This window comes from Mus musculus, chromosome 16, assembly GCF_000001635.26.
Source record: "Mus musculus strain C57BL/6J chromosome 16, GRCm38.p6 C57BL/6J".
NCBI lineage: Eukaryota > Metazoa > Chordata > Mammalia > Rodentia > Muridae > Mus > Mus musculus.
The window spans coordinates 34,551,858-34,576,052 of record NC_000082.6 but is presented as its reverse complement, the minus strand read 5'-3'; the positions used below and the strand labels follow the sequence as shown (position 1 = coordinate 34,576,052).

At 47.2% G+C, this 24,195-nt stretch overlaps 1 protein-coding gene across 1 annotated transcript in view; it reads left to right on the top strand.

Moving 5' to 3' along the window:
* The first annotated feature begins 2,775 nt into the window (after positions 1 to 2,775).
* Kalrn (kalirin, RhoGEF kinase) overlaps positions 2,776 to 24,195 on the top strand; it is a 604,205-nt gene continuing 582,785 nt past the window's right edge. The window contains exon 1 of the mRNA XM_011245955.2: positions 2,776 to 2,946. Within this exon, the coding sequence (XP_011244257.1) occupies positions 2,874 to 2,946 (73 nt within the window). The 5' untranslated portion in view covers positions 2,776 to 2,873. The remainder of the gene's footprint in view (positions 2,947 to 24,195) is intronic.

Below are 24,195 nucleotides of genomic sequence, written 5' to 3'. Positions count from 1 at the left end.
CCATGAAGAAAAGCAACTTAAGAGGAAAGGGTTTATTTCAACTTATGACTCTCAGATCACACTCATCACCTAGGGAAGTCAGGGCAGGATATCAAGGTAGGAAGTGACGCTGAGGCCACAGAGAAACTCTCCTTATTTGCTTGCTCCCCATGACTTGTTCAGCCTGCTTTCTTATACAACTCAGGACATGGGTGGGACTGTCCTCATGTGTGGGGGGCCCACCTACACCTGCAATTGTCAATCAAGACAATACCCCCATAGACTTGCCTACATGTCAATCTTATGGGGTAAGTTTCTCAGTTAAGATTCCACTTCCAAGATATGCCTAGGGTTTGTGTCGAGTTGACAAATTCCAACCAACATGAGTCCTATCAATTTTGCTTCATGTATTTTGAAGTGCCTGACAAGGTACTAACACATTCCGGATCAGTAATCAAGTCTACTTGTTGGTTTGAAATGTCCATCTCTATTGGTAGTAATAATTTTTTTGCTCTGAAATTTTCTTTTCTGATCTCCATATAGCTATGAATGTTTAACATTTAAAGTAGAAATCTAATAGAAAAATTTGCGTCATTATGTGGGGATATTCTCTCACTTTTTAGACTTTATCTTTTCAGAGTTTGATCGGAACCTCCCTTAAACATATAACATTTCTTGTGAGCTGACTCTTTGCCAGCTTCTGGTTCTTTTCCTGCAATGGAAGCATTGGTGTCATGGGCATGTGCATGTGGGCAAGTTGGCAGGTCAGGGGATAGGCACAGATTGACAGTAAAGGACCACTGGTGGGTCTCAAGTTTGCATGTAGGTTTGATAGGTGTACAGACGTTTGGGCATAGTTACTTTCCTTTCCTTCCTTCATTCCTTTCTTTCTTTCTTTCTTTCTTTCTTTCTTTCTTTCTTTCTTTCTTTCTTTCTTTCTTTCTTTCTTTCTTTCTTTCTTTCTGTTAATGGGTTAAAAAAAAAAGAGGCAGAGACAGTGAAAGAAAGGTGAGGGCAGAACGTGTTGACTTCAAATGGTGATTCCTCTCCTTTGCTGCCTGGGTTACTCTGGATAGAGAGCAGCCTCAGGTGTTTTGGCCCCAGGAGGGAAGCAGAACCAAATTAGATTGCCAGAGACAAACAGATCCAGAGACTGGGAATAATGGGTAGGAGGCCATCAACTAGAGGCAAGCACCAGGTTTTCCCATTAGGTGCGTTCGAACACATCAGGTCAGATACTGCCTCCTCTTTCCAAAGGCCTGGGCGAGGCAGCAGCAAATAGCCCTCAACACATTGCATTAAGTTCTCAGGTCTGAAGATCCTGTTTTATGGCCACTAACACGCTACCAACTAATTATTGTTTAATTATTGCTTAAAAAACGGATCAAACCGATCACCACAATTCAATCACCACACTAATTACTCAATATAACATCTGCTTTCTTTTCTCCCCCCCCCCTTTACCTTTTTTTTTTTTTTTTTTTTTTGGTTGTTATCCGGTTTCTCCTCAGCTCTACTTTCTAAGTTAATTGACATTCAGCTCGCTGCAACACCCCCTTTATCCAGGCCAACTGGATCTCTCCATTCACTGGAGAGAGAAGGACAGAACAGAGAAGGCCCCCGGGATTAGGGAGTTTTGATTGCTGTCCAAGAGGAGCCCTGAGATGCGGGCCAAGGACCAGAGCAGGACAGAGACAAATGAGAGACACAAAAGAGCGACAGGACAGGAGAGATAGGCAGGAAAGCATCCGTAAGAGGAATAAAACGGAACACGGTTCTCTGAGCCGCTCGCTCAAGAGATGTTGAAGGGGATACTGAATGAGGGTAAAGAACAGCTGAAAAGGGGAGACATAAGCAGGGATGCGGTGAGGCCTCCGAGGGCAGGGCGACCAGGGGCAGGTCAGGAAGGAGAGGGATGAAGTCCAGCCTCTAGGGACAGGCCAGTCCGACTTGGGGACTGAGGGCACTTGCTGCAGGAGGGGTGCGGGCAGGTCCGGATTCCCAGCGCGCACCTGGGAGCAGGGTGGGGCGGGGAGGTGGCAGGACCCGGAGCTTGCGGAGCTTGCGGCGGCGGCCGCTGAGTCCCCCGCAAGCCGGGAGAGCGCCCGGCGGCCCCGCCCTCCGCCCCGCCGCCTCCTCGGCCCGGGCTTTTCCTGCGGGGCTCAGGAAGCCGGCCTAGCGCGGCGCGAACAATAGCTCGGCCTGGGCTCCGGGAGGGCCCGCGCGGGCCTCGGGGAAGGGCGCGTCGCGCTGCGGGCCGCCCGCGGCGAGGCCCCGGGCCCGCGGGAGCGTCCCTGCAGCTCGGAGCTGCCCGGGTCATTGTTGGCTGGGACCGAGGGAGCCGGAGTCCGGGAGGAGCCACGGGAGCCGCGGCGGCGGGAGCCAGAGGGGGAGCCCGAGAGCTCGCGAGCCAGCCAGGGAGCCGGGAGGGAGGCAGCGAGCAGAGCGAGCTGAGCGAGGGAGGGAGGAGGTAGGGAGCCAGGGAGGGTGGGAGGGAGGAGGAAAAATAAAGAGGAGAGAGCCGAGCGGGGCTGAACAATAGAGACGGGCGGACGGGCGAGGAGAGGCAGCTGCCGCTGCCGGGCACCGCGGGCGCGCAGGCAGCCGGGACCCCGGGCCGGCCCGGGCTAGACAGCAGGCGGCCAGCGCCCCGGGGAAGGGGAGCATGGGGGGACCGGCGGCAGGCGCCCCTAGCCCGCCGCGCGCCGCCGCCTGAGGAGGCTCGGCGCCCCCCGCCGCAGCCCCCCGCCCCGCGCCCGCGCCCGCGTCCCGGAGCCCCGCGGCTGCCGGCTCTGTGGCCACGGCCGCCGCGCCCTCCGCCCACCGGGCGCCGCGCCGCCCTCGGCCCCAGGCTTCGCCGGCGCCCGGCTGCCCGCGGACGCCCTCCCCCAGTCATGAACCCCCCGGAGGGGGCATCGGAGGAAGGGGGAGCCGCCGACTCGGACGTGGACGCCTTTTTCCGGACAGGTAAGATCTCGGGCACGGTTTCGGGGATGGCGGGTGAGGGCGGCCGCCTCGGACGCGGTGTCTTCGGACAAGTTTGGGGACCGCAGGCAGGCTGCTGCCGGGGCGAGCGAGTCGGAGGCGGCTCCCCGCGATCGTCGGGGCTGGAGTTGCGGAGGTTCACGTTGTTCTGGCGGTGCTGGCTGCAGTTTGGGGGAGGGTGTGGGGGCTGGGCGCCCCTCGGCGTTCACCCCAGTTGCGGGAGTCTGTGTTGGGGAGGCGGGAGGCGGTCCCCCTGGGCCGCCTTCTCTGGGAGATGTTGGATCACTTTGCAGCGCGCCGCTTCAGCTACCGGTGTCCCGGCCCCTCCCTCGGCTCCCTACTTCCACAGTGCCTATCTGCGGGGCTCCCGGGTCGCCCGTGGTCGGTATCCCTTCTTCCCTCCAGGGCTCGAGGCCCTGATGTGCAAAGAGGGGCAGCAAGGGTCGCCAGGCGCTCAGACTGCAGACTGACAGGCAGAAGCCAGGCGATGAGAGAACGTGCAGGGTGCGTGTGGGGAAGCGGCATCTGGGACTTTGGACCCGCTGGGAGGATCGGAGGCACCTTGGACCCGCTGCTTGGTCCTTTCTCCAGCTCCGGGAACCGATGAGTTTTACCTAAGAATCACTTACTGCTGGAAGTGCGAGTTAGCGTCCCTCTTAATACACACCCACCAAATCTTTGCTTGCCTGCAGCGCGTGGAGCCTGTGATAGCTTTCCAGCCTTTGCGCCTCTGTACCTCCCAAGCAGCCTGTCTGTAGCTGCTCCTGTTCTCTGGCTCCACAGTCCCTTCCCCAGAATAGACACCGATCACCCTCATCTCCTACCACCTGTAGCCCTGTTTCAAACATCACCAATGTCCCCTGTACCTGTAGCTTCCACCAGCTCCGTTGTGCAGTTCCCCAGCTCCCCACACGTCTGCAACCATTTTGTCTGGAAATCTTTGTCCCAAGGACTCTGATAAGTTATGGGCGCCCCACGCATCTGCTCTCCCTTCGGGAAAGTTGGATCAGAGGACATGAACTGGTGGGGGTCAGGGGTCAGGTTAGCTCTGGAGGCTGCACACCCATCTGTTTCCTAACCCTGTTGCTTTGCCCTGGAGGACCACTCTAGGGAAAGGAGTCCCGGCTCTTTGTGGGGGAACTTGTGGCTTTGAAAGTCAAGACTTAATTGGCCCATATGGTCATCTCTAATTGGTCTGGGGAGGAAAGAGCTGGAGGACGGGAGTTGATGCCAGGGTCTGGGAAAGGGGAGGAGGCTCCTGTCATCCTGTCCTGCTTCCAGGGCTCAGCTTGCCCTCCCTCCCTCCTCCATCCTGGAGTCAGCATTTTCACTTTCCTCCCCCCCCCCGCCCCCCCCCCCCCGTCCCCTCCCGTCCCCTTTTCTCTCTTGCTCCTCTCTCCCGTCTTAGATACCAAAGCCTGGATTCTAAAGAGGTGTCTGCCTTGGGTTTATAGTCCTGAATCTAGGGAAAGAGGCTCTTGGAAGCTAAGTGACATCCAGAAACACTCACCAGGACCTCCCTCTTCCAGACCCCACTGGCATCCACCGCAGCCACGCCTAGCAGCTGTATTTTCTAGCTCTGGGGGAAAACCCACCATGGTATGAATTCATATTCTACCCTGAAGTGTGAATTCCTGTTCTTCATCCCCTCCCCTCCTCTCCCCTCTCCTCTCCTGCCCTCTCTTTTCTCTCTTCTTCCTTTCTTCTTCCTGTCTTCCTTACTTTTTTTCTGATAGGCATTTATTTGTTTTGTAGCTTCCAATTCTAGAGACTTGTTAATTTGTTGCTTTCCCTAGGACCTTTCAAATAGTTTACATTGTCTGGGCTGGTCTCAGATCACAGAGTCAGAAGTGGGCTGGGGTCAGTTTCCTACGGGGGGTAATGTCCTTCCACAGGGCAGTCTTGCTGGCTTCAAGGATGTGGTGGCAGCTGTGGTGGTGGTAAAGAGAGGCTAGATCTCATGTGCATTTAGAATCAGAGGCAATTTAAATCCTCTGTACACAGACCTGCAAGTGATTGATGACCTGTGGCAAGCTGTAAGGGGGGAGTCTAGAAGAGCACCTTTCTGCTTCATGGCCTTCTGTGTTTGGGCCCTCGACCTTCACCCCACTTGCAGTCTATCAGTCCCCTGTTAGGGATTCTTAAGTTTGGATAGACTACATTTCCCAACCTTCTCCTTTTTGATTCATGTCTTCTGTGAAACATAGCTCTGTACCTGGTTGGCTGGCTGGATTATAAATTTATTCAATTGAACAACTAAAAAAAAAAAAACCAAAACATCAAACAGATTGTCCAAAGTTTCCCCCACCAGGATTACCCCCTTCTTTGTGGTGGAAAAATTTGCATGTACAAAGACCAGACTGACAATTATTTTGTCAAAACTCTGGCATACCAGTGCCTCTAATTAGGCGTGTTTTAAATAATTTAGTCAGTTTACTTGTCTTGCCTACCTCTTTCTGATTACTTGGATTTTGTTTTTAGTTCTTGTGACCAACTGATTAAATGAGATTCACTTCTTTGCACTTACAAGGATATAGAGTCAGCTATGCTCCTCCACACTATCCTGGAGTGTAGTATAGTATCCTATAGCATAGATTGTATCTATAGCATGGTGTACTGTCCTATGGTATAATATAGATTGATACATTCCTGATTATCTTCCTAAGAATTCTATTTCAAGCCTGACAAACTATGTTACAGAGTTTTTCTTTTTTCTTTTTTTATTTTGTTACAGACTTTAAATTTTAATGAAATCTTAACCTTTTACTGGGAATGGTTGCAAGGCTGAAAAAGAGGTAGGTTATTGCAGGACTGGGACAGAAATGATTGAACAACAAGGACTTTCTAACACCTACTGGCAATCTTGTGCTGTCCAGGGTGCTGTGGAACACACAGAAGAAATGGTCACAGTAGTTTCTGTCCTCAAGAACTTACAGATGGCTAATTAACTGATGGCTAAAGGTTAACTTCGAGTTAAGAGCTGTCAGAACCAGAGAAGGCAGTGCCTAGGCTGGTCTTTGAAGTGGGCGGGGCAGGGAGATTGGGCAAAGATTAAAAGGATGGGTTTTTGAGGAAAATGGGCTGACTGAGGGGGAAGGGGTAACTTAGTAAGGGTGAGGGACAGGGTTGGCTAAGAATAAATAATAGGAACAAATAAGAGAGTCCTGAAACCTTCTGAAGAGGAGTTTGGACATGATTCAAGGGAAAACGGGAGTCATTGCTGGTGTTTGAGCAAAGACATCATAAGTAGTGTTTGGAAAGATTAGTCCAGTGGAGATATTATTAATGGCGTGGAAAAAAAAACCAATAAAGGTAAGATCAAGGGAGATGCTGAGGTCATCCAAGAATGAGGTGGAGGCTGGGGGGCTTGCCCTGTATAGATGGCAGAAAGGATGGAGGGTCAGGGCTAACTCTGAGAGACATCGTGACAGGTAGAAATGCTGGGTTTTCCTGACATAAGTGATGTGGTGAGAAATAGCTGGGTTGAGAGCTCAAGGATGGGCTATCCCTGATGACTGATGTTCTCAGCTCAGAGCATGTTTGCATTTGAAGAATTGGATGTGGACATCTAAGTCATTTTGGAGCCAGACATGTGGATTCAAGCACGGATGGCTAGGAGTGGTCCTGATGATTTGGAAGCATGGTGTAGTTGATGCTTCCAGAAGGAGAGAGTTGGGGGAAGAAGGGCTAGGAGGTCTTATTTTGGGGATGGCAGAAAGGATTCTGGATCCTGGAGACCACAGGAAGGCTGTGTGAGCTCTGATGTGATGATGGGGCAGACAGGCTGAGCAGGAGGAATAGAAAAACCAAACCCTTGGAGCTGATTCTGGGAGCACAGGATCAGAAGGGGCACTCAGGGTCAGCAACTGGGATGGCAAACAGGACATAGGCACTTGTAGTTTATCAGCAAGAGACAGGGTGGAGCACTGCTGTCAGAAAAGGAGCTTTGAGGTTTTGTCCTAGGTAGTTTGGGGGTGAGAGAGAGAGAGCACGAGCGTGAGCTAGCTGTGGAGACAGAAGTGGCTGCGTGGGATCCCAGAGACGAGACAGAAGAGTAGGCTCCATAACACAACTCATAGCTTAGCTCTGGTGAGCAAAAGAGAGAAACTCCTTCTTAGGAAAAAGGCAAAGGAAAAAGGAGTTGCTGGGAGCTCTGTCCAACTCTCTGTTGAGCTTTGATTCCGCATCCAGACGGTTTCAATGGGAAAGATGCTGTTAGCTGGGCTTTGGCCAAGCTCAGCTCAGTTCAGCTGAGCTTTCTCTGTGTATTTCCAGCCCCACAAACCACAGCATCCTCTTCACTGTCTCCATTCTCTACATGGCATGTTCTCTTTCCCAGTCGCGATGTTTAAGGCCTTGGCATTAATTCTAGGGATCTCCCTCCTCTCTATCAAACCTTGCTGCACAGTTCTGCATAGTGAACCTGTTGCTTATCCTCAGGGTGACTGCCCGAGGGCAGAACCCACCCGCCTTGGACTCCTTTTACAGCCCCCTTTCTCATCCCAAAGTCTGTCTCACCTCTGCCGTGTACCTGAGGCTCATAACACTCCCTAACACACTTTTTCACTTGTGACTGCCTGGTTTATGAACCTGCAGTAACTCCCTGGTGTCTATGTGTCAAGTCCATGCTTAGCTACTCAGTTGTAGTCAGTGTCCCTCCCCATTGTCTGAGGCATTTTTATTATTACTGATTCATTCCTATCCTACTCCATAGCCTCCAAATCCGACACGTTCTTCAAGATTAGTGTTCTGTCTTTTTTGAAAGCGTTTACAGTTTATGACTACCTCTGTAAAACCTCAGTGTCTATATTCTCACTGAGTTAGTGGCACCGTATTATTGTTTAGCCTTTTCCAGTGTATAGGACCTATTTCCCCATTAAAATTATGTATGTATATATATATTTGGAGTTAAGTACAAAGCCTTTAAAATATCTTACTCTTCATCAAAACTTCTATCTCCCTTAGAGATATAAGAGACATGGCCAAATGTAAGCCGTTGTTGAATCTAGGTTATGGTATGTCTTACTCACTGTGTTGTTCCTCAAACTTAGGTAATAACTCCATCCTGCTTGTATAGGAAGACAAATCATTGTCAGTCCAGATCATAGAAAAGGAAGACTTTGAAATAACCACACACTTTGTGTGTGATTCTTTGAGTAAATATCAGTAGGTATTTGGGAAGAGAGGAATCCTCTTGCCTCTTTTTGCAGAAAAGGAAAACATCTCTGTCTTCCTTAGGGTTTCATTGCTGTGAAGAGACACCATGACCAAGGCAACTCTTATAAAGGACAACATTTAGTTGGGGGGTTGCTTACAGGTTCAGAGGTTCGGTCCATGATATCAAGGGGGGAGCAGGGCAGCATCCAGGCAGACATGGTGCTGGGGGAACTGAGAGTTCTACATCCTGTTCCAAAGGCAAACAGTAGAAGACTGGCTTCAGGTAGCCAGAAGGAGGGTCTTAAAGCCCCACCCCCACCCCAACAATGACACACTTTCTCCAAAAAGGCCACACTTCTTAATAGTGCCCCTGCTTGGCCAAGCATATTCAAAACACCACAATCTCCTTTGATATACTCTTGAAGCATCACAAGGTAAACCCTATGCCCAGCATCTTAGTTAGGGGTTCTACTCCAGTGGTAAAACACCATGAGCAGGAGCAGCTTGGGGAAGAAAGGGCTTATTTCAGCTTACAGTCCTGATCACAGTCCATTACTAAGGGAATGTCAGGATGAGAATGTAGGGCAGGAACTTGGCAGAACTCACGCTGAGGCCATGGAGGGATGCTGTTTACTGACTTGCTCCCCCTGGCTTGCTCAGCTCATTTGCTTGTACACTCCAGGGACCACCTTCTCAGAAGTGGCACTGTCCACAATGGGCTGGGTTCTCTCATCTCAGTTGTCAGCCAAGAAAATTCCCAGACAGCTTTGCCTACAGTCCAGTCCTTTGGAGTCCTTTTTCTCAATTCAGATGTCTTCTTCCCAGATGACCTGACCTTGTATCAGATTGACATAAGCCTATCCAGCATACTCAGCTCAATGCTTATTGTATTTTTCAAATTCTCTTCTGTCTCCTTCAGTCATCAACTGGACATTTAGTCATTTGCTTGCTCAGGGACATCTGGAGGAGTGTGGAGAGGGAGAATGGTGTATTGTAGGTAGGTGATTTCTGTGCTAATCTATTTCAGAATATATTGCTAGCATTCGGTGCTATCTGTAAGGTTGTGGAGGCTGGACTTCGTCCTTGTATCATGGGCTGCCAATACAACAGTTATTGGCAGTTCTGTCCAACTATATTTGAATGTCCTTCAAGGCAAGAGAGGGGTATTGGGATGAGCTAGAGCTACAGAAAGAAGTGAGGTAACAAGTATGAAAACTTGCTGCTTGTGAACCTCAGACCCAGAGTGAGTGAACTAGGGGATCTACTTTCTAGAGTTCTCCTGGTTGCATTTGGCCTTGTCTCTGGAGGTAGGCAGCCTAGGATAGCACAGTGGTTCTCAGCCAGGAGCAATCAATACTGCTTCACACTCCAGGGAGCATCTGGCAATGTCTGGAGACCTTTTTTTTTTTTTTTTTTTTTTTTGATTGTCATAACTCATGAAACAGTTTGCTGTAGGCTTCTAGTTTGTAGTCAGATCTTACATTCTGCTAGATATCCTACAGCGCACGGACAGCAAAGAACCACCCAAACAAAACCTGTCTTCAGTAGTACTGATGGGGGCAGATAACCCTAGATTAGCCAGGATGCTTTTGCCTTTGATCAGATAAACGAAGCACTGACTGGGGGTTTGCTCTTGGGTAAATCACTTACTGTCACTCACCTTCAGGAGTTTTGCAAACTAGGGCTAATCATGCTTGTTCTACAGATGGAGGAGCTTAAGTAGAAGAATTGTATAAAGCGTCTGGTGATGTCTGGGGACAGTGGCCACTCAGGAGACCCTCGTAACTAGGGCCTAGTTGTTAGTGTGGCCTTGTGCCTGCTGTTGCAGTTATGCAGTGGGCACCTCGGGATGGCTGCTGGGCAGAGTTTCACGTGCACGAGGAGAGTACCCGAGCAGCAGCTGAGGGGAGCAAGGAGCCTGGCCTGCCTGTGGGTTCAGAAGACTGACTTTGGGTCTCTTTCCTTCAGTCACTTGTTTAACAAATACATATTGAATGTCTACTGCAGCCACACTCCGTGGAAGTATATAAAACCATCAAAGGAAGGACCATGGAGCAGGAGGGAAATGGATATAAATATAAATATACTCCCGCTGGGAGCACTTGGACTTAATGGGCTGAAAGGGGAGAGAAAGTCTGCGAAGGAAGGTCATGCAAGGGAGCAGGAAGGTGATCCTCCTTTTTGCTCCCTGCTTATCTGAATGACTTTCCCGTGTGACTTGGACATCTACATAGGATGGGGATAATAATCTCTTCAACCACTGTTCCCTTATAGGGTTGTTGAGTGATTCAAATAAGACACAGTGAAAGGGCTTTATACGTTGTGCAATGGATACCCAAATATCTGCAGATAGTTACTCCAAATGGAGCATTCTGTTTCTCTAAGTGCCTCTCTAACAAGCGGTACCTTATTTCATCTGACCTCCACAGGACCGTTCAGTCTGTGAGGAGAGGTGATCCTAATCTTTCTTTCCCAAGGGGATGGGGTGGGCCATCCTATTACAACAGGTCAGGGCACTCCTGTTTTTAACTGTTACACAAAGGAGTACATATGCTAGCCCCCCTGCAGCCCCTTCCCATGGCCTAGCCACATAGCCCCACACCACTGGGAGATGCTGGTGAGAATAGACTGGCTCGTTTCTGCGGAGCCTCAGGTGGGTGGAGAGAATCAGTCCCTTCCAGTCCCTTCTCTGTGTATCGTTGAGACTCTTCCTACCACTCCTTTGTGTGAATGACTGACAGGAAAATAAGTAGGAAGTGACTGACAGCCATAGAGTTGTTGGATCAATAGAGCTGCTTGAAATCGTGTCTGCTGAGGAGCGAAGGAACAGAAAGAACCTGTTGGGAGGACAGAGACTTTCATTTAGGAAAGCAAAGAAGAGACTTGGAGAATTAGCGTTGTCTCCTCCCTGCCCACCCCCACAGTGTTTTTAGAAGTGAGTCAGGTACTTGTTAGGGAACATGGATGCAGGAGTAAACAAGCTAAGGAGTACACAGTGATGGGTGATCTGTGTACTTACAGGTGTGGTTATGTCTTCAGCTGGTAAAAGGAATTGGAGTGAAAGCTAGACAGGGTTGCGTTCCCAGGCTGAAAACTAATAGGACACAATGCTCAAATGGCAACAGTAATATTCCAGTGTATGTCACCCAGAGGATGCAGGTAGAGGATGAATGGAACTTGCGGCTTAGGAGTGGGTGGGGACCGCACTGATTGATTGCGTTGGTAAGCATTTCCTGGACTCCTAGAGCATGAGTGTTTTGAATGGAAGGTCAATGAGTTGGAACTTTCTGCAGTTGGTCTATGGAGTTTGTGAATTTCTCTGAACATGGGCAGTGGCGTAGTAAGGAATATGAATCTGAGAGCCCTGTGGAATTTCTCTTAGAATAGAGGAAGAGACTTCTGGTTGGGAAAGATAGACCACTGCGCTATCTTAGGAGAGTCTGAACTTGAGATGCCGTGGAAGACAAGGAATGGAGGTGAATTTGTGGAGGTTGAGCCTATAGAACCTGACAAATTGGATGTACAGGCGTCAAGGAGATTGGAACTAAAGCTCTAGCGTGGTGGGTGGGAGATAGATGTGCCCCTGGTGAAAATCAGGAGTTGGGAAGCAGAGAAGCAGCTGTGTGGACCAGGAGGAGAGGGAGGATTTGGAGAAATTGCTCTGGGACATGTAGCATTTCAGGTGGCAGCAGATAGCTAAGGGGTGTGTTGATTCAGTATGCGAATATCTAAGGGAGTCTGGAGCCTTGGAGGGAGGCCAGAGCCGGATATATAGATTTGGGAAGTACCTGAAAGAAGTTGTGGCTGGAGCTATCAGCGTAGATGAGCTAATAAATGAAAAGCCTCTGTAGACCTAAGGCGGAAGGCCAAGGGCAGAACTGCAGATTGAAGCCAAGGGCTGGAAGAGGACCAGGAGAGGGTGATATTTGGAGGAAATCAGGTGATCAGTAGGGCGTGATGCTGCTGGGAGGCTGAAGGATGTGAGGCTGAGCAAATGCCAGCCCAGCCACTGGCTCCTCAGCCAGAGAGAGCATTGGTAAAGGTGAGGTTAGTGTCAGTCGTGTATGGGGGTGGGAGGTGGGGTGGGAGCGGGGTGGAGGCGGGGTGGAGTTGAAATTGCAAAGGGACCGGGGAGTGGGTGTGGAGGAAGTGGTGGGTGTGCGTGGAGATGACTCTCTGCAAAGGTTTGGCTGTGAAGGGAAGATTAAAAATAGTGAAGTAGCTGGATGGAGAGCAGAGTTGAGGGAAGGCTTTTTTTAGGTGACGAAGATATGGGAATACCTGGGGTGAGGAAGAGGGAGAAGGCTCACAGGAGGCAGAGATGGAGTGTTTAGGAGGGGGAAGATCAATTACTGGAGGAAGGGTCCAGGAGGAGCCTGGATATCTGTTCTGTGCTCTGTGGGCTCCAACTTAGGGCCTCAGGTGTTCTGGGCGGGCACTCTCTACCATTCAACTAAATTCCCAGCCTCAGCCTGAAGGGGCAGAGCTCAAGGTCAGCCAAAGGGTCTGCCTTGGTCTATAGGAGGATGCTTCTTGCTCAGGGACCAGATGGAAGGTAGACCTCAGTAAAATTACTGGTTAGCCAGGACCCAAGGACACAGGCTGCCTGATGAACAACTCCTGCAGAATCTCTCTTGTCAGGGGTCAGGGATGTGCAATCTTTGAAGTGTGTGGTCCAGATGAAGTAACCCTCTGAGGCCTTTGGGTAGAAAAGCTGGGAAGCAAGGCCTGGAGAGCCACAATTAGCTTTCCTGAAGTGGATCTGCTCCAGGCTAGTGGGCTCTGAAGAATCACCTTCTATGGAAAACCAGAAGGCACGTGCTAGAGCAAGGTGGACTGAGGAGAGTACAATGGGATTTGGCTCAGGCTAGGTCTCTGGGCAGCTTCTTGTAGAGGGGTTGAGCCCTGGCCACCAGGAGATGGCACCAATCACAGCTGGTACAGAGGGATCATAGTCATACTGTACACACAAGGAAGAAGATGCCACATCTTAGTTGGTGTCCCTAAAGTGTTCCCTCTAAGTCTGTCATAGAGACAAACTTGGACTGTCATTAAGAAAAACACTCCATTTCATCAAAGGATCCTCAGTGGTCCTAAATAGCCAATCAGAGTAGAAATCTGGGTGCTGTTACTAACCAGAGGGAGACCAGGTTTCTCTCCCTGGGAGCAGAAGGAGATAGGGTTTCCTGAGGTATGGGCCAGTCCCAGAAGCAGAATTTCTCAGCTGAACAGGAACTTAGTAATCATGAGACTGTGTGAATTGTAACTTCGGAATTCTGGTTTCTTTAAACATAAGATGAGTATTAAAAGTCCTTTCCTCTCAAGACTGCTTGGTGTTTATGGATATACAGAGCATTTGACAGTTACATTCATATTATAAATAGCCATATAGCTTACATTGCTAGCAGTATAATATGGTTATATGTATGACTAGCATGGCTATATTATATATATATTATATATGTGTATGTACATATATAATACATATATAGCATTATTTATTGCTGGTTAGATGAACCTTTTATATTCTAAATTATGAAAAATGTGACATTCAGGAGGCCCCTCCTTCTCTCTCTCCCTCCCTTCTTCCCCCTCTCTCCTTTCCTCTTTCTCTCCTTCTTTCCCTACCTTCTTCCTTCCATTCACCCCTCTCTCTTCTTTCCTTCCTTTACTGTGCAAACTTAGGTAGGGATGTGACTTTTAAGCTTGGAGTTGCATTTATTTCAGGCACAACAGGCAGGGATGAGGGCTGTGGTTAAAATCTCACCTTCTACACTCTTACCCCACAATTCAGGGACAATGAGCATCACGGGGTGGGGGTAGCAGGCACAGTCGAGTTGGCAGCTGGACAGTGAGCCTAGAGGGGGTCCTGGAGTCTGGCAGATGGTTAATTGGAAATGACAAAGGGGGCTGAGAGGGAGGGGTCTACAGTTCCTGTGGGATTTCCATCCCTGTCTACTTACTGTTCGGGAAGGGAGGGTATGAGCAAGGAGGAACTGATCACCAACAGTTGGAGAAAGAGATTGGCCAGACTCCCTGTCGGGATGGTGGCTATTGAAGATGTTCCATTGGAATAAAGCCACAGCTTTAGATCAGAGGGAAAGCCCAGGATTCCCAGCCCCTTCTCAGTGTCCCAGTGGCACAGGCACAGCACTTGCTCAGATACTGCAGTCTAAGGAGATGCTTGACCAAGTGTCGGACCAGAATGATTTTCTAGGATGATGGTGCATCATGTGGTGAAAATGCAAAGGATTAGCAGCCCCACCAGGATGTATGTGGAGAGGAGTCATGGGGTCACCCCGGTTCAGTGGTAAAAAAATGAACACAGAGACTACAGACAGCCATTCAGGGAGTTTGGTGGAGAAAGCAAAGAGACAAATTAAATGGTAGCAAAAGGACATCTTTGCACATTTGCTAGTACTCTTTGTTTTTTTGTTTTTTGTTTTGTTACAGGTGCATGAAAATTTAGATTTATTTGTGTGATTTTATGCACATATATTAAACTTTAGCCAAGTATTTTAGTGGGTTATCAGGTCTAGTGAGGTTGTGGTTTTTGTTTGTTTGTTTGTTTGTTTGTTTGTTTTTGTTTTGTTTTGTAGAAAACCTTGGAGACAGCAGTAGAAACTGAACATGTTAAGAGATAGAATGTCATGGAAAGAGTATCCTGAGATTCCTGGGGCTAATTCTGAAAGGGATGCTGACTGCTTCTGTGGATATGTGGGAGTCTAGGTGGTCTCTTAGTCAGAAGCTAGAGCTGTTATTAAGCTGACCTGAGTTGCCTTGGTGCACGAGCACCAAGATGAAGCTCGGAGAGCTGCTGGGAGCTTGGGGAGAGAAGAGCAGACTGCACATAATCTCTGGAGAATGAATGGCAATTGCATAAACAGATGATCTCTGCAGTGATGTCAGAGCAGACCAGCATGCCAGCGTTCTGCATTGCTTTCCAGCCTGTGGGTTCTAGGTTGGGAATAAAAATAGGACTCAGATGTCTCTGGCTGGTGTCCTGGACACTGAGTCTGGAGTGGAAATAAGGTACATATCCTTGTTTGGACACCAGCACTGTCACAAATCCTTATAGAAACCGATGGCCCCAAGACCACCCGGAGGCCTTGGCTTGGACAATGTGCACGTCCGTATGCAGCAGCTGTACTGTATATACATTTATTTTGCTTTGGACTTTTCTATATTTTCATTACCCAGCTCAGTGCCTCACATATAATAGTTGCTTAACTATTATTTGTTGGCCTGATTTTTCTTTTCTTACAAAAGCTAATTATTGGTGTGTATGCCATTTGGGAGTTACTCAATGCTGTGTGAAGGAAATAAAAATAATTTTTGTGGACAGGCAATTCTACCTTAAACAAAGAGACTTGTAAAATCAACACTGTGGAATGCAGCTATTTGTTGAGTCTGAATTAGTCAGAGGGGATCCTTTGGAACACTTGATTATAAATACCCACATATTTCATAAGCACTGGAAAAGTAGATAGAGATGCATTCTGGGTGGGTTTTCTTTTCTTTCTTTCTTTCTTTTTTTTTCTTTCTTTCTTTTTTTTTTTTTTTTTTTTTGCTTGTTTGGTTTGTTTTTGGAAAACCCCAGTAGGAAAGTGCAAATGTGCAACTATGTCTTCTAGTCAGTACTGAGGGGATGGCGGGCATGCTGGATGCTGTGAGAACTGCTAAACACGACAGCTCATGCTTCTTTTCCTTGAATATCTTTTGGTCTTGGGGGGAGGGGGAAGTGGCCAGGGACCAACCAGAAAGGGAATTTCCACATGCCTTGATCCACATGATATGTTTTTATTGCCACTAAGTTAAACACATTTAAATAGGAAGACAAAGAAAGATGGTTTTAAGGTATCCTTTTACAGAACACTTAGCTTTTCCTATCTCAGGGCTGTTATAATGCTGCTTAGTGTAGTGGATTGAGAACGTCAAGTGTGAAGGATACAAAAGCTACTGTAATCCCAACTGCCCAGAGAATCCTTGTCTGATAACTTGACACGTTCCCTTCTGTCCTTTATGTCCATGACTTGCTTTTGGTTATTGACTTAAGATGAGAAACAAATGCTGAAGCGATGGTTAGACTCTTTGTGAACTGAGTCATTTTTTCCCCTTACTTTAAATGTAAAATACACAAGTACCCGTGTATCTCATTGTACAAAGTAAGGCTGTCATAGGCCAAATAACCTTCGTGTGAGGATAGGAAAACAGAAGGTTCTTCAGTTGTGTGGAAGGGTAAAGACATTGATACTTTGTATGATAATATCTATATATATATTTGCACAGAAGATATTATTCCTCCCCCATATTTTGATGAATTTAACAGATAGATATGCCTACTGCCTATATAAATATGTGTTTACATAAATGTGCAGCTCTCTTTTATGTGACAAAAAAAAAAAAAGAATCATGCTATGTGTGCTACTTTGCAAGTTGTTTTTAATCACTTTACAATCAGGGGCAGCCTTTCCTTGTCAGCACACCCATCTCTGCTTCCTTCCTTTTAAGAGCTATGTTACACTTTGTTGTGTGCCACATTTTATTTGCCTTTCTCCTAAGGATAGACATTTATAACCAAGATTTTCCATGGAATAGGACTAGGTTTTTTTTTTTTTTTTTCCTTTCTAGGACACTGTTTAGTTCAAATCATACAAGAAGGGCCACTCATCTTTTTTCTTCTCCCCCCCTTCCCCCTCTCTCTGATCCTTTTCAAAGGTGACTAGGACAACTGTGGGTTCTAGATTTTTTTTTCTGCTTTTATCCTCAGGAGAGAGGGGAACAGCCTGTCCTTGTTGACTAAAGATAACTTCCTGTGGAATGTCTAAGGATGCTTTGTCAGTGACATTTAGACTACCAGTGGAACCTCCTTTTGGCCTCTTTTACCGTGTACATCAAGTGAATTAAGAGCTGGATTTTGGGTCCAAACCAGCCCCTCAAAGCCACATGCGTTCTGAGCTTCAGCCAGCGCACGATAACTCTGATACTGTAGAGTGTGCATGCAAATGCAGTTGTCTGCCCTTGGTTATGATCACCCAAGGATGCGATCCAGAAGGCCTTGGTTTCCACTCTTCCCCACCACTAAAGAGCTCTGTGAATTGGCCAAGCCAGGTCATATTCCTGTTTTTACAGATGGGACCTCTCTTTCCCCATTTGAAGAAAGAGGTCAACGTGCTTCCCTGCCATACCTCATGGGAATGGTGTGAGATAAACTGAGAGGGTAGAAGGAAAGTGCTTTGAGAAAACAAAACCGCTGACTGTGTGAGAAGGGGTTTTTGTCAGTTCTTCTCTGGGGTCTCCTCTGGTTTTGAGTGTGGTTGAAAGCTGAGCTAGGGGACTTGGGTAGGCGCAACAGCTCGTTCTAAACTCAAGGACTGCATTTTTTTCATGTCTGGTAGGAAATTGGCAGCAGCAGAGTTGGAGTGAAACGTTTCGTGATATGTTTGTGATATGTGCTTTTGCAAGAAACGCTCACAGGAGAGAGTAGCCGGTCTGCCTGCTGAGAGCCGCTAGGGGTTTCTTTCCACTGGGCAGCAATGTGACTTAGTTGCACACTTAACTTGGTATTATATGCAAAGAAAACATACCTCATGATACTTATGAAAGTGGGGCTAATTCATATGTCTGTACCCAGGTTTTGTTTGTTTTATAGTGGCGCTTTATAGCAGTCTTCTTGATTGGTCTGGTTTGGATTAATGCTTTGTTAAGATTTACCTGCTCGCTTGCCTAGATTCCCCACCCCCTGCCCATTTGTCACTGCTCTCCAGAACAGGGTCTGCGTCTGCAGAGGTGCTCTGTGGAGTCCTGCTGGTAGTGGTGGGGGCAGGGAAAGGATGAGGCCGGAGCACGGAATGCTTGTGGACATTTCCTGCTCTCTGTGTGGAGCTGATCCAGTCTGATCTCTGGTGTCACCAAGGTCTGAGTATGGAGTTGATAGATGGCACTAAAATTGAATTCCTCACAGTTTGCCTATGGAGTCAAAGTCTTGGTACATTGCAGACGCTTAGACCAGAGCCCAGAGCAGCCTTTCTCTGGTCCACTAAGACACTAAGAAACAGATTTGTGGATGCCTGGGGTTGCTTAGTGCCAACTGTGAGGAGACGAGAAGAAAATAGAAACTCTACTCTGGAGCCTGAAGTGGGCCGTTTTTGTTTTGTTTTATTTTTATTTTATTTTTATTTGGAGAGGGGAAGGGATTGTCGATCCTTGAGTTGTTAGATACTGTTTGACCTATTGGACTATTCCTAAAACTACCTTCCTTCAAACCTGGCTAGACTTGAGATGGGATATTTAAGTAACACATGGCTGAGGCCCTACTGTGTGCTCTAGACTAAATTTTCCCACATTCCCCCAATGTTGAAGGAGGGTTCTCCTGCTTTCCTCATGGCAACAGCCCCTCCATGTTGCATCCTCAGCACTGGTTACTTCTGGTCCAAGGCATCCTCCCTGCCAGTCCACCCAGGCTGGCTCCCGATATGCTCACGGGGGGCTTAGGTATTCAAGCTGCATACTAAAAAAATCCTACCCCAGATAGCAACAGCTGAGCACTGGCATTTTCTTTCTGCCTGCTGCTATAACTATCCTGAACTTCCCCAAGGCAAATAAATGCTTCTGGTAGAGCATGGGGGAGGTTAAATATATGTAAGGATATGCAAAAGAGGAAAGTATATAACATTTTCAAAAGTATTACCCAAGTTAAATATGATTTGGAAAAACAAGGGTTGAGAAATTATGCTTCTAACTTACTGACTGCATAGCTATAGGAAGTTCTATGTACATGTATGTGCTTGTATACACATGCTTGTCCTTACATGCATATAAGCATACAAGGGTATGCTGACATTCATTCTTACAGCAAGAATTTAGTGAGTGCTTGGTACATAGTCTGTGCTGTGAACAGATAGGCATGCACGGTCTATGTTCAGGGAGCTCTTGATCATGGGAAGGATGGAGTGGTGATGGACTCCATACTAAGCTGGCCACAGAGAACTGCTTTCTGAGAGGCTGTGTTTGGGACTCATAAGTCTGACTAACATTAAGGTAGGAGCCTGTACTGGGTCTGGTTTTCCCTGTACCTTGCTAGGATTTGACTTCCAAGCCATTTAAACTTTCCAAAATAACCAGATCCAGTGAGCCTTTTTCTTTCAAATGATGTTAGTGCCTAATAGACAGTGAACTCCAACGTCAGGCTGGACTTTTCTTCTTTGGAGGAGCTGTTTTCTCACTGTTGTTATAAGCTAAAGTGGTTTTTCCTATTTTAACACAGAAAACTTTGTGTCTCATGTACTGCTCTCGTTTCAGGTCTCTGGAGTTCAAACAGTGCATTATTGTTGTTGTTATCATTATTGTTATCATTATTATTTTTATTATTAGGCTGAGGGCAGCTCTGCCCCCTGAGAAGAATGCAGGAACTAGAAGATTGGCAAATTAGGCCAGGCCAGGCAAATCTAGATTGAGAATAAAGCTGCCATGCTGGCCAGGGCAAGACATGTTTGTAGTCCCAGCACTTGGGCAGGAAGGGGCAAGTGTAAACCAGCCTGGACCCTTAGAGGGAGACCCTGCCTCACTGGAATCAGTAAGTGTTGGTGTTTGGTGGTTGGATCCAGGTGTAGGCTGGGTGTCAGGAGACTGGTGTTGATATTGATCTGTTTGGGAAAGTCCCTTTCTGTCTCTGAGGCCAGAATCAAAGTTGAGCATACCAAGTGCATGTCCCATACACAGCGTTAGTGCTCCCAGTAGAATTGAGAGTAGGCAGAGAATGGGGAAAGCAGGGTACAGGAGCGAGGTGCTAGGTGGTATTAGGATCTTTCTGCCATGTTTTCTGGAGACATTTTGGCCTCCAGAAGTTTGTCTTTGTAAGCTCAAGACTGCTTGGTCATCCCCTGTGAGGCTCAAGCTTGTGGTGTGACTTAGCATCCTTGCTCAGTGAACAGGGACACTGACTGATTCCTTTGGAGAGAATTATTTTGATGGTCTCATGCCATTTTGGCCCTGCTAGTGTTTTGCAAGCAGAGCCAAGTTTCTGGAACTTATGGGCCTGTGCTGAAAAGCCTGTATTTCCTCAGCCTGTGTCTTTGGATGCCAAATCTGCAATTAGGAATGTGTCAAGTGCTCTAGATAATGTCATCCTTGGGGACCGCCAGCTCTCCCAAGGTATGAAGAGGACTGACTTACTGATCCTCTTGTAAAGCATATCCTTGAACTCTTCCTGGAGTCAGAGAGTGAGGGCAGTGAAGATAAAGAAACCATCTCTCCCCAGGGCATGTGTAAACTCAGCTCAGCAACATCCTCAACAAGACAATCAGGGTAAGCAAACTACCATCTTGGCTTGCTTTCTCTCACACAGAACTTCATCTCCTTACCCCACATTTCCTGCATCTTCTGAAAACTGACATTTTGGTGGAGGGCAATGAGTTACTTTTTAAAGTGCATTATATCGTCCCATGTTTACCATAGAGCTAAAGAGTGGTAAAGGCTGGTGGGACTTTTGTGGAATGGTCATAGAGTAGGATATATGTGAATGGCATTGGGAAGAGAGACCCATTGTCAAGAGTGATGACTGGGAAGTGTCTAGCATGGGAAAGGGGTTCTAAGCAGAGGGAAAATGTAGCAGAGCCAGAAAGTCGTGTGAAGGTGAGGGAGAACTGGAAGCGGCAGGGTGAAAGGGTGTGGAGATATGCAGTGAGTTCTGGGGGGTTCTGTTTTCTGGATTCAGAATTTGAATTCCAGGAGTTGGTTTTTATCTTCTAAATTATAAAATTATAAAATAGTTTAAGTATTAAAATGATATGATAAAATTGCGACTTAAGCCGAATTAGGAACTTTCTGATATGTATTGTGTAGGAAGAGGCAAAGTAAGAGACAGAAATCCCAGTGAGGAGCTTACTAAACCATAGTTGGTGAGACAACCACTATAGCGGCAAGAGAGTCTGTAGGATTTCCTGTTAGCCCATATGAGTTTGAGGGAGAGAAGAAGCGGCAGGTAATTTCCAAGGGTTGCTTAGGTTGTGGTAAGGGGTGCTGGTACTTTCGTCAAACATGGGGACCACAGGAATCACACAGGATATGGAAGTGTTTCCCAGGCCTCGGTAGCCTTGGGGATTGGATGGTGCTTCATTCTTCAAACTCTAAACGTTTTGAATAGAAAACATAAAACCAGAACTCAGCAGACTATCAGCATTATGGGTAGTTGGACAGTTCTTTACTTTGACAGCCTTCTCCAGGAGAATGGCAAGTGTGTACGTGCACGCGCAAGCTCTGTGTGTGCATGCGTGTGATGGTGTTCATGCTCCCGGTGCAAACGCGTCTGCTGCTTTTATTGTACTGGGCTCTTGACACAGTATCATTTTTCAGCATTAAAATTCCCATCACCTCCCAGAAGTACTCCCTTTAGGATCCATTTCTGCTTGGCCCAGTGTACGCAAACATTCCAATGGGATTGATTGCTTGTGTCAAATTAATTTTTTCCCTTCCCACGGAGAGCGTCTGCCATGTGCAAACTGGGAAAATCCCCAGGCCTCTTGCCAAATGCAAAGCTCAGACAGAGGTCAAGTCAGGCTTGGGTCTAGATAACCCTCAGGGCCTGTACCTAGATACTTATGCTAACCTTCCCAGCGTGCTTTGCGAATCCTTCTAAGCAATAGGAAAACTGGGGCTGGCAGAGATGGCTGTATATGATAGGAAAGGCTTGGATCTTTTTTAGCATCAGTTGCAAAACTGCTTTCCCTTTAGTGTCCGTATTCATATCGTTGCTTTATTTAAAAGTTTCAGAAGAAGCCTTTGGAGGTAAATGGGAGCCATGCTTTCAGCCTAACAGTTACAGAGTTTAGAGAGCTCTGGGGTTATTCTCAGTCCTAATACTCACCTGTAAGCTTGGTGGGTCCTCAAAGTATACCCTGGTCTTTGTCAGCCCCTAGCTTAATTGTACCAAGTCAGCCAGCCTTACTATAGTATGCCAAATCCAGACGGCAGTCTGGGGACCTCCTGACTATCTTTCCCACAGATGGATTCCCTAGCCAACTGATCTGTTTACAGTACATGTCTAGACTATGCTGTCCACCGCTAGGCTAAGTTACCTTGGCAGTTGGAGCTTTCTGAGAAGATATGGTGTGACGAGACTATTTCCTTGAGAGTAGCTGTGTACTATTTTCCTGGAGTCCCGATTAGCATCTATTAATCTTAAACTCAAATTTGTGTATTTTGATTATCACTAATCCCAGCCAAAATTACTCTAGGAGTGAATCTATAACCTGGCCCAGTACAATTCTTTAATTCACAAGGATTATAACAAGTACTTTATTTTTTGGTTAACCGTTAACTGATAGGGCCTTAGGGAATGGAGGAAGAACCCTTGTGAATTCCTCATTATAAATAGCACCACGCCAAACTTCCATGGTGTCTGGTGCAGCAGTTACTGTGTCAAGGAGGGTGGATTCCATTTACCAGAAGCATTTACATAAATTGATAACAGAAATGTTATCTAGCATTTCCTGGTGGGTTTTGTGATGCACCATTTCCAGCATCAGGCTTGATATGCAGTTTAACTCTCATAGAATCTGACTGAAATGTCTGGCTTTTGAGCCAGGGTAACTGGGCTGCTGGGGGTGCAGGGTTCATCAGAGGTCTCCTAACAGCCAGTGATTATTTCTTCCTCCTCTCTCTCAATGCCACAAAACATCTCTTGGCTCCAAAAGGAGGTCATCTAATTTCTTCTTTCTATCCTGGCCCACTTTTACAGTCCTCCAGTTCTCTCTACGTTTTTGTCTGACATGTTTTCAGACCACCATAATTACTAGGCTTAGCATGGGTCTAGGTGTTGAATAAACATGTTTGTTATTTCCTTTGCAGACTTTGTTGTTGTTGTTCCTGTGAGGAAGATCAAGGCAGCTCCCCAGATGAGGTTTCCTCTCATAGACTCATAATCATGTGCTACCTTAGGTTCTGAGCCCCAGAACTTCAGAGGTCACAGGGCCTCACTACAGAGGTGCTACCCCCAGGCCCACCCCTGCATTTCTCCAGCACTCTCTGTAGGATGCTGTCCAGTGCTCTGTTGGGAATGGTTCTTCTGGACCTTTCCCACTCCCATGCAGATGGTTCTGCGCTCAGATACACACTTGATTCATTCTGCCTGGACCCTCAGGACTGAGACTTTGTTCTCAAATGCCTTTCCTTTTCTGATCTGTTGGATTTAATTTGATCTTTGCATATAAGAGCTTAAATGCTGAGAGTCTTGCAAATTCCTGGAGAGCCTTTGTGCAGGTTGAGAACAAGAGGGACAATTTTTCTCTGTGAGCACCGGTACTTTTAACCCTTTGTTCTCCACTTTCCCTCTCAGGGATGCTTGAATCTTTCCCCATTCTCTTGCCTTATGGCTCATTTGTAGGACATGGCTGGGGTGCGCTTTCTAAGATAGATCTCTTTTGAGTGGAGGAGGAAATCCCCCAAAATAAGATCAGTGAAAAACCCACCTTTCTTTGGATGCCTATAAGAACATCTCCATCTTACTGGGCAGATTACTTCAGTGTAGTATAAAGAAGGGGGCATGTCCCTAGGATGGAGCTCGCTGTCCTGGATGGTGCTTGCAGTGTGAGCCAGACTTTGTGGGATTCTGAGCAGGTTAATGCAGCTCTCTGGGCCTGCGCTTCCTCACTTCAAAGTGAATTGGATGACTGATAAGCTTCCTTCAGCTGGAAGCCTATGGCGTGTCCCTGACAGTGTATGTAAGCTTTCTCTGCCTATCTCAACCCCAAGAAAATGCCGGTCTTATGAAGATTGTCTTAGGCCCAAAGACCTTGTTCTCAGACATGACACGGAAATCCACAATAGACTTTCACCATCTGGTACCTGTCCCTAGCCATTAGAAACCTAGGATAACAGTCTCCCAGTGTTGGCAGCCTCTGAGTGAGCTGGCTGCATAGTGAGTTTCCAAACCTGTTGGACTATCTTTAGTCTAAGTATAGGACCCACCAAATATTTACAAGCTTCCCAGGAAAAAACACTCAATAACTTTGGGAAAACCACAGTTCTTTATAACTAACAACTGCTCTTGTTCATGATTTGCTTCCCTTCCTGCTC